The sequence below is a fragment of the Eurosta solidaginis genome, chromosome 3, assembly GCF_040869045.1.
Source record: "Eurosta solidaginis isolate ZX-2024a chromosome 3, ASM4086904v1, whole genome shotgun sequence".
NCBI lineage: Eukaryota > Metazoa > Arthropoda > Insecta > Diptera > Tephritidae > Eurosta > Eurosta solidaginis.
Window position 1 is genome coordinate 61,309,575 of NC_090321.1, and position 14,926 is coordinate 61,324,500.

General features: G+C 37.8%; 2 protein-coding genes across 2 annotated transcripts; both read left to right on the plus strand.

Annotated features, from left to right (window-relative positions):
- The first annotated feature begins 1,449 nt into the window (after positions 1-1,449).
- LOC137246399 (transmembrane protein 14 homolog) lies at positions 1,450-2,313 on the plus strand. Its single transcript, XM_067777492.1, has 2 exons — positions 1,450-1,655; positions 1,764-2,313. The coding sequence occupies exons 1-2, from the start codon at positions 1,580-1,582 to the stop codon at positions 2,021-2,023; spliced, it is 336 nt and encodes a 111-aa protein (XP_067633593.1). The 5' UTR covers positions 1,450-1,579; the 3' UTR covers positions 2,024-2,313.
- A 1,565-nt stretch (positions 2,314-3,878) lies between these two features.
- Positions 3,879-4,936, plus strand: LOC137246400 (uncharacterized). Its single transcript, XM_067777494.1, has one exon. The coding sequence runs from the start codon at positions 3,943-3,945 to the stop codon at positions 4,417-4,419; it is 477 nt and encodes a 158-aa protein (XP_067633595.1). The 5' UTR covers positions 3,879-3,942; the 3' UTR covers positions 4,420-4,936.
- Positions 4,937-14,926: the final 9,990 nt, after the last annotated feature.

A 14,926-nucleotide genomic window follows, 5' to 3' on the forward strand; every position in this document is an offset into this window, starting at 1 on the left:
AGATAGCAACAGCTGATGAAAACGTCAGCAGACGATTCGTTCGCCTAAGCTATAGTTCGCAATTAGGCTAATAATCTAGGACAAGTTGCCTGCTAATATATATCCAAAAGGTAATAGTTTACTACAGGAGTCAACTGCTAGTACACGGTTAAAAGTGTCAGTAGTATCCGCACTGAAATACCCTGACGCCAACCACAGCAGAGATACGTCGGGACAGACTGCAACACGCTAACAAAACATGATATATATGAAATATAAACATAATTTAGTAAATAAACGAAATTGAAATACGATTTGAAAGAAACCCAGAACTAAAATTACGGAGGATATACCCCAGTCTAGAGTAAAAGCTTTGGGGCAGGGAAAATCTTCGTGATAGTAGGAGTAGAGGAAAAGACAAAAAAGAGAAGGGAACGAACGGGAAATGAATAAGGTATAATAGGGGAAGAAAGTAAAGAGGTTTCATGTTGAACTTGGGGTCGCCAGAGCCTCGCCTGCTCAATGTGCGTATGATACATTAGTATTTGTAACTGGATTCCCCTCGCGAAGAAATTAGTGAATATTGAACTATTAAATGACTGTATTTAGGGTATTATCAAGGATTTCTGTGATATTGCAATGCGATTTATTGCCTTTTTATTCCGTGTTTAATAGAATGGTTTGCTTATATACTGCCTTTTTGCTTTAAGATATTTCTTACAGTCAACTTTTATTTTAACGTTATTTTAATGTGAATATATAACATTCCTATGTATAACCAAATTTCAAATAGTAAAACCAGTAATATTTGGTTTTTTATTTTATAATTTAAATTGTATTCTTGTTTTGGCGGCCGCCGTGGTGTGATGGTAGCATTCTCCGCCTACCACAACGTATGCCCTGGGCTCACACCCCGGGCAAAGCAACATCAAAATTTTAGAAATAAGGTTTTTCAATTAGAAGAAAATTTTTCTAAGCGGGGTCGCCCCTCGGCAGTGTTTGCCAAGCGCTCCGAGTGTATTTCTGCCATGAAAAGCTGAAGTGAAAACTCATCTGCCTTGCAGATGCCGTTCGGAGTCGGCATAAAACATGTAGGTCCCGTCCGGTCAATTTGTTTGGGAAAATCAAGAGGAGCACGAAACAAATTGGAAGAGAAGCTCTGCCGTAGATCTCTTCGGAGGTTATCGCGCCTTACATTTTTTTTTTATTTTTCTTGTCTTGGAAATTTGATTTAATGCTTTTTCGATTGGGAAGTTTAAAATATTCAAAGAGCTTGGCGGAAATTGCCAAATTTCGCCACAATAATAATAGAAAGCCTCGCTTCTTTCTTCACATTGAAGCGACCAAAGCGTTTATGTAAACCGCCTCTCATGCTTGCTTTTATTTACCAGAATGTGTTCTTGGGGGGTACATATTGAAACACACTGACATCTGATAACCTCCAAAATCCCTCAAATCGAAAATCCACCAACAACTTTTTACGATTTGTTTTTGTCTTCTTTATTATGAAAGTTTTCTTATATAGTTAAATAGTACATATATTTGGTTAAGTCGTGTTTTTTTGATAGTTTTTAAATAAATTACATACTAAAGCAATAAGATGCCAACTGACTTAATCGGATATTTGTATGCCGCTACTGTGGCTGCTGGTGGTATAATAGGATACGCAAAAGCCGGTATGTACATTGGGGGATGTATGATATACTATTGTGCAACTCATTCGATGTAATTGATTAGCATATATATGTATACGTACTGTGAAACAATCTTTACCGCATTTGTAGGTTCCATACCATCGTTGAGTGCTGGCTTAGCATTTGGTGCCTTACTTGGCGTGGGTGCACATTTTAATTCGCAGGAACCACCACGTCCTCTATTGCAATTAGGCACAGCTGTTGTTCTTGCTGGATTGATGGGTGCACGTTGGCAGCGTTCGGGAAAAATAATGCCCGCTGGTATGATTTGTGTAATCTCTGTTGCCGCCATTTTACGTAATTTGGTTACATATAACCGCTACTTGCCATTGCCTGGTCGTCAGCAGTAAACTTTCGAGAGAGGTACATTCATTGAATGTTACAGCGTATGTTATGCTGGCATAAAGTCTTGCCGTTTACTAAAGTTAATTTAAAGTATGTTCAAAGAAAAAATAATTGGTCATATTTAATATGATACACTTATCGGAGAAATTATTTTGTACTTTAAGGTTGATATTCGGATATACAAGATGTGTGTATGTATGTACCTAGTTATAAGTTTGAAAATAATTTTATCCTTGTAAGAACTCATAAAAGTTCGATAGGTGTCGGTTCAAAATAAAGTTTTATTGTGTGAAAAGGGCAACATTTTCTTGAAAGGTAAAAGAGCGAGATGCCATTATATTCTTAAAATCCTCCGTCCGGATATGTTGTAGAAGGGGTCAAACTCTTATCTATTTTAGGTCGCTTTCGATATTCAGGCTTTTAGAAGAGTTTGTGTTGAGTACATAGCAAATTTATAAGCCAAATAGTTTTATCTGCCTTGTGAGATATGAGTAAAATAGGATCGTTTTGCAGTAGAGTTTATTTATCAATTCGACGTGAGCTTCCGATGATGCTGTTGTTGTTGTTGTAGCAATGCTCGCCCCACCTAATAGCCGCGACCGATCACAAATTGCCATCAATATCCTCTAACGGGAGTCCAAGGAAACTTGCCGTTTCAACAGGGGTGGACCATAAGGAAAGGGGTGTTAGAGGCGTTGGTTCCACATTACAATTAAAGATATGGTTGGTGTCATGCGGGGACACATTGCAAGCGGGGCATACATTTTGTATGTCGGGGTTGATTCTGGATAGGTAAGAGTTTAACCTGTTACAGTATCCAGAACGAAGTTGAGCAAGAGTGACACGCGTTTCTCTGGGGAGTATGCGTTCCTCTTCTGCGAGTTCTGGATATTTTTCTTCAAGTACTGGATTCATCGGGCAATTCCCGACATAACGGTCCGAAGCCTGTCTATGGAGTTCACCAAGGACCTGCTTGTGTTTTTTCGCTTCATACGGCTGGGTTCTCAGGTGCCGTATTTCCTCAAAATGCTTACGGAGATGACTCCTTAGGCCCTAGGCGGTGCTGGTTCGTCAATCAGATGTCTGTTGGGATGCCCAGGTTTCTGGGTATTCAACAGAAACTGTTTGGTCAGCATCTCATTTCTCTCCCTGATGGGGAGTATTCTCGCCTCATTATGCAGATGGTGTTCTGGGGACATAAGAAGACAGCCCGTGGCGATTCTGAGAGCAGTATTTTGGCAGGCCTGTAGTTTCTTACAGTGGGTAGTTTTTAGGCTTGGCGACCATATGGGTGACGCGTAGCACGTAATCGGAAAGGACGCTAACCCCAGCGGGTTAGGGGGTCAGAATATTCCCGCGGTAGGTATGCCTGTCGTAAGAGACGGCTAAAATACCAGATTCAAGGGGCTGTGTAGCGCAATCCTTCAGGTTGCCAGCGAAATATATAACTTCTCCAAACCCAATTGTCAACCTCACCTATCCGCGGCGAATCCTGTTTTACTAACAGACGAGTTACCCGGTGAATCCAGTACTCAAAGAACAATACCCTAAACTTGCAGAAGAGGAAAGCACACTCCCTAGGGAAACGCGAGTCATTTTAGATCAACTTCGATCTGAATACTGTAACAGGTTAAACTATTACCTATCCAGAATCAACCCCGATATACAAAATGTATGCCCTGCTTGCAATCTGTCCCAACATGACAACAACCATATCTTCAATTGTAATGTGGAACCAACGCCATAGTTTACATACAGTATGTGTATTAGGAAGAAAAAATTCCCAAACAGTGAGCGTTTTTCAACACTTAAAAGGTTGGCATGCAACCTCAATCTGTTGTCACGTGCCTTTCACTCATTTCCAAATCCAAAAAGAAAACAAATTTAACTTTTCTGAACTAAAACATCAGAAAACAAAGAAAATATGTCAATTGATGGTATTGGCTTCTTACTTGCGGGTACCTATACCATGGTACGGGTTGTAGAAGCTATCGACAATGGTAACAGGAAATACGAGAATCTTATAAATTTAGATCATGCTTCTCGTTGTAACTTTACAGACTCGGCTTTGCAATTGGGTGCAGGCATTTTTGTTGGTAGCATACTAGGCTACGGAGCCTATTTAAGTTCAAGAGATCCACCACGTCCACTTTTCCAGATATCTACTGAACTTTTATTGACGGGAATGTTGGGTACGCGCTTTAAAATTAATAGGGAATCAAATGATGGTGCCTTACTTTTAGTCACCGCTGCTGCAGCCATATACAGTTCATGCAACTATCATAAATATCTACGGCAACAACTCGATATTGATGAGTTTCTAGGTTTGGATACCAGAAGGAAAGTTACTATTAAAATTCCCGATATGCAAAAAGCTATGAAGGACTATCAAGAAAAATAAAGAAATAACGAAAGTACTTGTGACAGCCTAGTTATTTAGGAGCTGACATGAACTAAGGGTGCGTTCGTGTAAAAGCTTCAATTTTAGGTGTAAGTGGAGCTTCTGAAATTTTAATGGGAAACGCCTATGCTAGCACTCAGGATCGGACATACACACTGCTTCCTTCTTCGCTAGAGCCTGACATGAACTCATCATAAGGCTGCTCAGAAGAGCTGTGAGTAATGTTGTGAATCATGCGTAGAGTGATGTAGGTTGCATCGATGATCCAGCATAAAGGCACATCAGTTAACGAGTCATCCACACAACACACCTACGATAGCGGGTTTTATTCTAAAAGATACCGAAGGTAGATATCGACTCAGGCACACCAAATCACAATTTTTTGTACGTAAGATACAGTTTGGTAGGCATGTGCGGTGTCGAACGTTACACGTAAGATCTTTGGATGACTGACAGTCGGTAGCGTAATGCCATCGACGTTAACGTCTAATATTTGCATCGTCGGTTCCTTCCACGTCCTAAGCAGAGTAGTCGTGGCAAATTATGGTATGTTTTGGGGTAGCTTCCAATAATATCTTTTAAACTTTTGGGTTTCCTTATTGTTCTCGCTCATGGCCATAATCGTTGTAACACAATCTTAAGGAGCATCGACAATGTTGCCTAGCAATCAGCGCCAGGCCTATTCCAGGCTGAGCACAGGACAGCATTAATAATTGCCAACTGGTTGTGAGCCGTGTATGACCCAACTGACCTGGAGACTGCGCGCGTTGCTATGAATCCGTATAATTAACACAAATAATTCTTTGACTCTGCCGCGAGAAGTTGCGTAGCACTGCCACCGCGTAAACGCCATTAACACTCAAAACGTTAAACCGAGATATATCAGTATAAGGCTTTTTATACTGAAATACAAAGGGGTATCATCGCGCTTCAAGTTTGAAAGACCCCCATTTAATTTGTTGCGACCCTCGCACAAATTGTAATCGTCCACAATCGCGCTTCAGGTTTGAAAGATGAGTCCCGAACTACCTGAGTTGTCGGCAGGTACTTATATAGTCTGGATATGATATACGTAAGCCTACAACGATTAAGAGGGGGGGGGGGGGGGGGAAACCCCATAAACAGGCTTCGGACCTTTATGCCGGGAATTGCCCGGTGAATCCAGTACTTAACGAAAATTATCCAAAACTTGCGGAAGAGGAACGCATACTCCCCAGGGAAACGCGTGTCACTCTTGCTCAACTTCGTTCTGGATACTGTAACAGGTTAAACTCTTACCTATCCAGAATCAACCCCGACATACAAAATGTATGCCCCGCTTGCAATGTGTCCCCACATGACACCAACCATCTCTTTAATTGCAATGTGGAACCAACGCCTCTAACACCCCTTTCCTTATGGTCCACCCTTGTTGAAACGGCAAGTTTCCTTGGACTCCCGTTAGAAGATATTGATGACAATTTGTGATCGGTCGCGGCTATTAGGTGGGGCGAGCATTGCTACAACAACAACAGGGGGGGGGGGGGGGGGGGGGCAGCCAGTTCTATGTACCAGAGCGACTTGGGATTTTTCCTAATGAATGGCTGTAATTTTAGTGTAACCCCATTTAATTTGTTGCGTCCCTCGCACAAATTGTAACCGTCCACATATTGTAGTCGTAGTAACAATGGAGAGTATCACCATGGAATCAGCTGAGCCAGTATGGTAGCGGGCACCCAGTGGTTGTTGTAGCGATAGCACAGTGGTCGTAGTAGAAAAAAGGAGTACGGCGACGGCAATATGTGAGTGGTGATATGACAGCAGTTGAACTGCGGGTTGACTAAGAGCGACAGTGAGGTGAAGGAGCGCGTACCAGTCACTTGAGTTGAGATCAACTAGACTCTGAGGATGTTTCCTCACGGAAAACCACTATCTCCACACACCAGAGATATACGCCGCCGCCGGATGTCAAAAATATCGGCGCGGCGGCGCCGTTACTATATTTTCTACTCATTTAAGTAAGACATTTATTGTTAATGTCGAAAATTGGTCTGATACAGTTGAAAGGGGTATCAAGGGATGCGCATCACTGTCAGTTTTAAGAATCCAATTGCAAAATTGCATCACCCAATTCACCAAATTATTAAAACAAAACACTAAAAGAAAAGTTATATAAAAAATTTAAATGCTCACTTTGCAGATTTTTATACTCAGTTGAGCAGAGCTCACAGAGTATATTAATTTTGTTCGCATAACGGTAATCCGTAACGACATAAACTAATCGAGATCGATATAGACTTCTATATATCAAAATGATCTGAGCGAAAAAGGAAATTCATTTAGCCATGTCCGTCCGCCTCTCCGTAAACACGATGCTTGAGTAATTTTTGAGGCATCTTGATGAAATTTGGTAAGTAGGTTCCTGGGCACTCATCTCAGATCGCTATTTAAAATGAACAATTTCGGACTAAAACCACGCCCACAAATTTCGAAAAACCGAAAATATGCGATAATTCATTACCAAATACTGATAAAGCGACGAAACTTGGTAGGTGTGTTGACCTTATGACGCCGAATAGAAAATTAGTAAAATTATGGACAATGGGAGTGGCACCGCCCACTTTTGAAAGAAGGTAATTTAAAAGTTTTGCGAGCTGTAATTTGGCAGTCGTTGAAGGTATCATGATAAAGTCTGGCAGGAACGTTACTGCTATTACTGTATATGTCCTAAATAAAAATTAGCCAAATCGGATGACGAACACGCCCACTTTAAAAAAAAATTTTTTGTTTAAGTAAAATTTTAAGAAAAAATTTAATATCATATTTACAGGATATAAGTAAATTATGTCAACATTCAACTCCAGTAATGATATGGTGCAACAAAATACAAAAATTAAAGAAAATTTCAAAATGGGCGTAGCTCCGCCCTTTTTTATTTAATTTGTCTAGAATACTTTTAATGCCATACGTCGAACAAAAATTTACGAATCCTTGTGAAATTTGGTAGGGGCATAGATTCTATGACGGTAACTATTTTCTGAGAAAATGGGCGAAATCGGTTGAAGCCACGCCCATTTTTTATACACAGTCGACCGTCTGTCCTTCCGCTCGGCTGTTAACACGATAACTTGAGCAAAAATCTTTACTAAACTTTGTTCACGTACTTATCTGAACTCACTTTATCTTGGTATAAAAAATTGCCGAAATCCGTCATAGTCGCCCACTTTTTGGATATCGAAAATTACGAAAAATGAAAAAAAATGCCATAATTCTATACCAAATACGAAAAAAGGGATGAAACATGGTAATTGGATTGGTTTATTGACGCAAAATATAACTTTTGAAAAAACTCTGTAAAATGGGTGGTGACACCTACCATATTAAGTAGAAGAAAATGAAAGAGCTCTGCAGGGTGAAATCAAAAGCCCTCGGAATTTTGGCAGGAATACTGTTCGTGGTATTACATATATAAATAAATTAGCGGTACCCTACAGATGATGTCCTGGGTCACTGGTTTTTGGTTTACCATCGTAACTAAACAGTTTATTACGTTAGGGATACGACAAACGGCACCAATGACTCCAGCTTTAAAGCTGAAGACATTGATGCTTTATCGGTAACCGTATCGGTAACCTTATAACAGCTGATTCGACCAACCTTATGAGAATCAATGCAATCGATTATTGGTGCCGCTAAGGTCGTAACTGTATCGTAGCCAACCAATTGGGTTTTGGTTTACCGTCGTAACGATAAACAGCTGATTACGTTAGGGATACGCCTACAGCGATACGACATACGGCACCAATGACTCCCGCTTAAAAAAGGGGCGAAGGTAAAGCTGGAGACATTGGTGCTTTATCGGTAACCGTATCGGTAACCTTTTTAACAGCTGATTCGACCAACCTTATGAGAATCAATGCAATCTATTATTGGTGCCGCTAAGGTCGTAACCGTATCGTAGCCAACCAATTGGGTTTTGGTTTACCGTCGTAACAATAAAAAGCTGATTACGTTAGGGATACGGATACAGCGATACGACATACGGCACCAATGACTCCGGCTTAAGCTGGAGGCATTTCGATGCCACTTAATTTTGGGCATACAACCCCTCGCGCGCCCACACACGCAAAATAAATAAACACCACACTTGCTTTAATTTTAGTTACTTTTTTATTTAAGTTCTCTTATGTTTGTTTGTTAAGTTGCTTTAAGTTTTATTTGCACAATAAATGTTTAGTTTTAATAAACCTAGTCCTTAGTTATTTTATTCTTAGTTTTATTAACTACGCCGTTCTTTCTCGCGTGTATTGGGGCAGCCGGTTCACTTCAAACTCTGCCGAAAAACTCAAAACTGCTGACGCTTCAAAGCAGCCCTGCCGCTATGCCAAAAGTGCATAGCGGTAAAATCACATGATGCAGTGGCGTGATAGAGTCGTAACGGAAGATTCAGCCAATCAGAATTCTCTCCGTCATTCGACTCTTTCACCCAGTAACGCCAAGTGCATACATGCATGGTTGCATGTGTGGGTGATGCCAGCTATTTTATACGCCAATTACACGGCTCAAGTATCCTTGTGCCAATTACCAATTTGCACAAGGATTTGACCGGTGTGTGCACTGGTTGCGCTATTTGCGCAGAGAACTGCGCTAAAATCAAAACGATTTTGATATTTACGCATGTCTGCAAATATTGCACATGCTTTTTTCTTCGTGTGTGGTGAATCTTACACAGTTTACCTGTGGTTCATGATAATATAACATCAGTAATTATTGCTTAAAAATGTTAATATCGAAGGCGCAAGGAACATCTCTAGCTTGTAACAGGAATTAACATAAATTCAATAATAAATAATGATTTTTTATACAATTAGAACACATGTTTCATTTGTTGTGCTAGTTGAAAAATGAATATTGCGCAGTGCTGCAATGAGTTGAGCTGGCCTTGCAACTAAAATATATATTTTATAAATACAATGGAAAATAGACGCTTCTGTGCGAGTTTTTCGGCTTATACCGTGAATTACCAGCACTGTGGAAAATAGTGATTTTTTATACAATTAGTGCCTTTTTTATACAATTAAAATACATGTTCCATTTGTTGCGCTACTTTAAAAATGAATATTGCGCAGTGTTCTTGAGACGTGTATGTCAAAATTTTCATTTGCACAAATTTCGTCGTTTTATATTTGCACATGGTTTTTGTATCATGTATGGGCCGTATTAGTTGGCTGGCACTACATGACGCTACATCATCCCCCTTTGGAAAAGAAGAATTTGGCAAGGTGATCAGTCTTGCCACATTCTTCTTTAGGCTATATCAAAAAGAGTTAAAATTGAAATTTGCAAAAAGAAAAAAGGAAAAGTTAATTTTTAGATTTTGATAATTTAGTTTAGTTTGAAGTGAGCCGATATTTTATCTTGTATGGTAAGCTTATTGTATAAGCTACTACTATTACTACTACTTAACGTGAGTAAGTTGCTATCTTTTTATATTATTTAGGTGACATATATTTAGTAAATTAGCTCGTATCGAAATTAACATAAACATTTTTTTTTTGTTTTTTTTTTTTTTTTACATTCCTTGGCGCACTCTTAAAATATATTCATATTTAAAGATTAATTAGTAAAATTTAAAAGTACTATAAATTTTAATAAAATTTTTGGATACGGTTTTTATGTACAGTTTTTTCAATTTTATTAATTTCATCATAAATTGTTACATTTGGTCCGTCGATATTATTTATTATGTAGGGACCTTGATATATATTTCTATGTTTATTTCTCGGTTCTGTTTCTACTAAAACCCTATCATTAATTTTAATTTCTAAAGGCTTAGCCGTTTTATTGTATAATTCTTTATTTCTAATTTTATGTTTATTAATCAAATTTCTTGCCATTTTATGAGATTTTTGCATTCTATATTTTAGTTCTTTTGTATAATTTTCTACATTATAGATCGGATCGATTTGTTCCTTTTGTAATTCATGTGGCAATGTAGATTTCCTGCCAAATATTAATTCGAAAGGAGTAAATTTATTATCGAAAACCGAACTACTTGTAGTATTATGTAAAAATGTAAAATATTTCAAATGCGTATCCCAATCTGAATACGTTTCATCTAGATATGCACGTAAATATTCGTTAAAGACTCTATGGTTTCTTTCAACAGTACCAACAGTTTCGTGGTGATAAGCTCATGATTAATTTTTAAAAGTTTTGTTAATTCCGAGAATAATTCATTTTTGTATTCCGTCCCTAAATCGGATCTAATGGCTCTCATTGTACCATATGTTAGTATAAAGGTTTCAAAAATAGCACATGCGATAGTTTTTGCTGATTTATCTGGTACAGCTACTGTTACCAAGTATTTAGAAAAGTCACAAATCATAGTAACAGCGAACTTGTTACCATAGTTTGATTCTGGAAGTGGACCTATTGTATCGATAATCACTATATCAAATGGTTTACAGGGAGTTGGAGTAAGGACAAGATTTTCTTTTGTTTTTGGTCTCACTTTATTTAAAAGACATTTATTGCAATTTTTCACAAATTCCGCTATATCACGTGTCATGTTTTTCCAGTAATATTTAGTTCTTAATTCGGCATATAACCTTTTTGTTCCGCAATGACCTCCTAACAGTGGATCTTCGTGATAAATTGTCATAAGTTTTTGTTTCTGTTCATTGTCTGTTACGGTCTCTACAGGGTCCGTCAATATTATTTGTAATGATTTTAAAATTTCATTTCCGCGGATTTTAAAATTCGTAATTGAAAAATTATTGAAAAAGATATCATTTTTTGGCCATTCTAATTGTTTAATATTGTGATTGTCGGCTGCTTTTTCCAGCCTCGAAAGTAACTCATCTAAATTCGTTATTTCGTTAACAGTCACGAGATTAAGCAAATTGTATTTTTTATGTTTTAAATGCGCATAAATTTGTAAATTGGAGATCTCCTTATGTTTATTATATTGTATTGTTGATTTTACTCGCGGTATCTTTTTTGAAAAATCGTATGAAAATTTATCATAAACTTGTACTTTATTATCGTTAGAGGTCGTATCATTTAAACTTATTTTTTCATTTTGTAATTCTTGTTGTTTAGTTTGTGATCGCGTTTTAACGGCTAAAACGTGTTTTGTCGAATCTTTAATCTCGTCTATACTTATACGCGAAAAAGCATCAGCCACAACATTCGATTTTCCTTTAATATATTCAATTGTAAAATTGTATTCTGATAAATCTAATCTGATTCTAGAGAGTTTCGAGGAAGGATCTTTCATATTGAATAGATAAACTAATGGTCTATGGTCTGCTTTTACCGTGAAATGTGTACCGTAGACATACGGCAGAAAATGTTTTATAGCAAAATGTATTGCTAAAAGTTCTAATTCTATGATTGCCTTTTTCTGTTCGGCTTTATTGAAAGATTTTGATGCAAAGCAAATCGGTAAGTCATTATCTCCATGCTTTTGGCTTAATATAGCGCCACAACCACTCTTAGATGCATCTACAGTGATAATAAATTCTTTTGGAAAATCAGGGTATTGTAATAATTGAGGAGACATTAATGATAATCTTAATTTTTCGAAAGCATTTTCGCAAGCATCATCCCAAACAAATTCAACTTTTTTCCGATTTAGACGATTTAAAGGGGCTGCCAGTGACGCCAAGTTAGGTATAAAACGCCTATAATAATTTGCAAATGCAACGAATCGCCTAACAGCGTCCTTGTCTTTAAGCTTAGTGTATTTTTTAATTGCGTCTATTTTTGAGTCATCTGGCAGCAGGCCTTTGGAGGTGCATTTATGGCCTAAAAAAGTTACTTCAGAACGAAGGAAATTGCATTTGTTGGGATTTAACTTTAAATTGAATTTTCTACAAGTTTCGAAAACTTTTTCTAAATTTTTGAGGTGATGTGTCTCGCTACATCCGATGACGATAACATTGTCAATGTACATAAAAGCTTGATTTGGCGAAATGCCTGAAAATGCTAATGACATCATAGGTGAAAAAGAGTTTGGTGCTATATTTAAACCGAAAGGTAAAACTTTCCAACGAAAAGCTCCTCGATCTGTACTGAAAGATGTAACGTCTCTAGAATTAACATGAAGTGGTATTTGGTGAAAACCAGAAAAAAGATCTAAAGTCGAAAAATATTTGGCTCTGCCAAGATTGTCGGGTATGTCGTCTACGCGTGCCAACGGAAATTTGTCTGCGATAAGCTTTTTGTTGACTGCTCTGAAATCAACGCACATACGATAAGACTTTTGGCCTGTAGGATCCTTTTTCGGCACCAAAATTAAAGGACTGTTATAATTAGAAAAGCTGGGTTCTATTAAATCATTTCGCATTAAATTTTCGACTTGTTTATTAATTTCTTCACGTTGTGTATATGGTAAACGATAATTTTTTATATAGACTGGATTTTTATCAGTTAAACGTAGCTTTTGTTCGTAAAAGTTATTTAAAGTCATACGATCAGTTTTTAAAGCGAATACATCGGCATATTTTAAGCATAAATCTAGTAATTGTTTTTGAGCATAACCCGGCATTTGATTTTTCAAAATTTTCGTTAATTCCTCTAAGCGTTTTTGATCTTTTGAAGTTTCACTGATTTTGTAGACATTGTAGTTGGTGATATCTTCCGTTACGATATTGCAATTGTTGACATGTTTTACTTCGTCAGTAATATTTAAAATTTTTATAACTGGATTATTTGTGTCAACAATGCACTTTGCCGTAAAAACACCATTACAGATTTCTTGCGAGTCTACAAAAACAGGATTATCGCATTTTGGTAATTTAAATAACCGATAAACTTCACATCTCGGAGGAATAACTAAAGAATCGGTACTTGTGCCGTGTAAAATTGGTATATTTGCGTTATCTAATCCGGTATTAATAGTTATGCTATCGCTTGCGTAATTAATAATGCATTTATTTAATTTTAAAAAGTCTTTGCCGAGTATTCCGTCTGAAGGTATATTGAAATCGTCGTTAACTACATGTAAAGTATGCGGTATTAAAAATTTATATGCAATTAAGTTGGTTTTTAAGGTTCCTAAAGTTGAAATTGTTTCAGGCGTTACGCCTGTTATGTTGGTTATTTCGTTAGTATTAAAGTTACAATTTTGAGATAAACTTGAAATTTTGATTAAAGAAATATCTGCTTGAGAATCTACTAGAAAAGTATATGGTTTGTAGGTGTCGTTACAAAATGACTTACAAAAGTATGACTGGGTACATTTGCCAATATATGTGCCTACTGGGTTTGCCTGCCTTTTTATGTTTTTTATGTTTGCCTGTTTTTGTATGTTTCTTTTATTGTACTGCCTGTAGGTATAATATAAGCTGTGCTGTTCTTTTCCAACATCGCATAGCGGGACTTTAAAAATCATCTAATCAACTTTGATTTAAATAGGCAGAATTTGAGACAGAAAATTATTCTCGTACATTCGTTCGCAACGTTGGAGGCTACAAGGACACACATTAGTGAACACGCCACTATGTCAAAGCAGTGAAATAATTTGACTTGTATAATTTAAATGAAATAAATTAAATGCCATAAAATAAAATCAGTTTCTAATTTTTATTTGCCATTAATGTAAAGTACTGCTGTCGCCGTCGACATAAAGTTTCACTAATGTCCTTGTGCTCCAGCCATCGTCAACCATAGAATTGTCGTCGTCAAAGTCTAAGAGCATCACATCAGTATTAACACGGTATCGCCAACTATTTGTTTTTTGTTATATCGTTACTGTGGCCGTTTTTTGTGAGGCATCCCTCTGGTGTGTACACATATGCGTTTAATGTGAAATTGCCAAGCGATTATATAAAACCAATCTTCGAGAGACAATTTTCAAGCCTTCCAGCCACAAGTTTCAGCAGCATCAATATGAATACTCGTCAAAAAGGTAAAAATACCACCACCCAAAGTAATGATAGTGACGAAGAAATGGACGGAGATACCACAGCGGTAAATATAGGAGAGCGTAACGCAGCCCAGCAAGCATTGGGTGCTACCGGCGAAACACTGGCTTCGTTAGTAGCAAGTATTGCATCGCTTCGAGACTGTGTGCGAGAGCTTAGTAACGAAACAAGCCGTAGCCAAGTTGAGCTGCAGCAACTGCGAGAACGGATTGAAACAGATGCCAATACTACCGCGCCTACTAGTTTAGCACCAATCTTGGGTGCTCCTGCTCCATCATCACAAGCAGCGCCACCACCAGCACAACTACAACCATCGTCAGCAGCAAATGCAATGCTACTAATGGAAGGACATGCCACCAAACTGTACCCGCTACCTACGTTCGATGGAAACCCGGAGGATTGGCCGTTATTTCTGGCGAATTTCGTGGACACCACTGCTGAATTTTCATACAATAATAGGCAGAATCTCATGCGCCTTCAGGAAGCGCTCCAAGGCAATGCGAAGCGCGCAGTGACATCAATGCTGATCTACCCAGACGACGTGCCAAAAATAATAAAATAATTGGAGTTCAATTTCGGCCGACAAGATTTACTCA

What these genes read in the sequence shown, in the direction of transcription:
- LOC137246399 (XM_067777492.1), top strand. Translation starts at nt 1,580, where the DNA reads ATGCCAACTGACTTAATCGGATATTTGTATGCCGCTACTGTGGCTGCT. An exon ending in AATAGGATACGCAAAAGCCG is followed by an intron (nt 1,656 to 1,763) that starts GTATGTACATTG and finishes CCGCATTTGTAG; the next exon opens with GTTCCATACCATCGTTGAGT.
- LOC137246400 (XM_067777494.1), top strand. Translation starts at nt 3,943, where the DNA reads ATGTCAATTGATGGTATTGGCTTCTTACTTGCGGGTACCTATACCATG.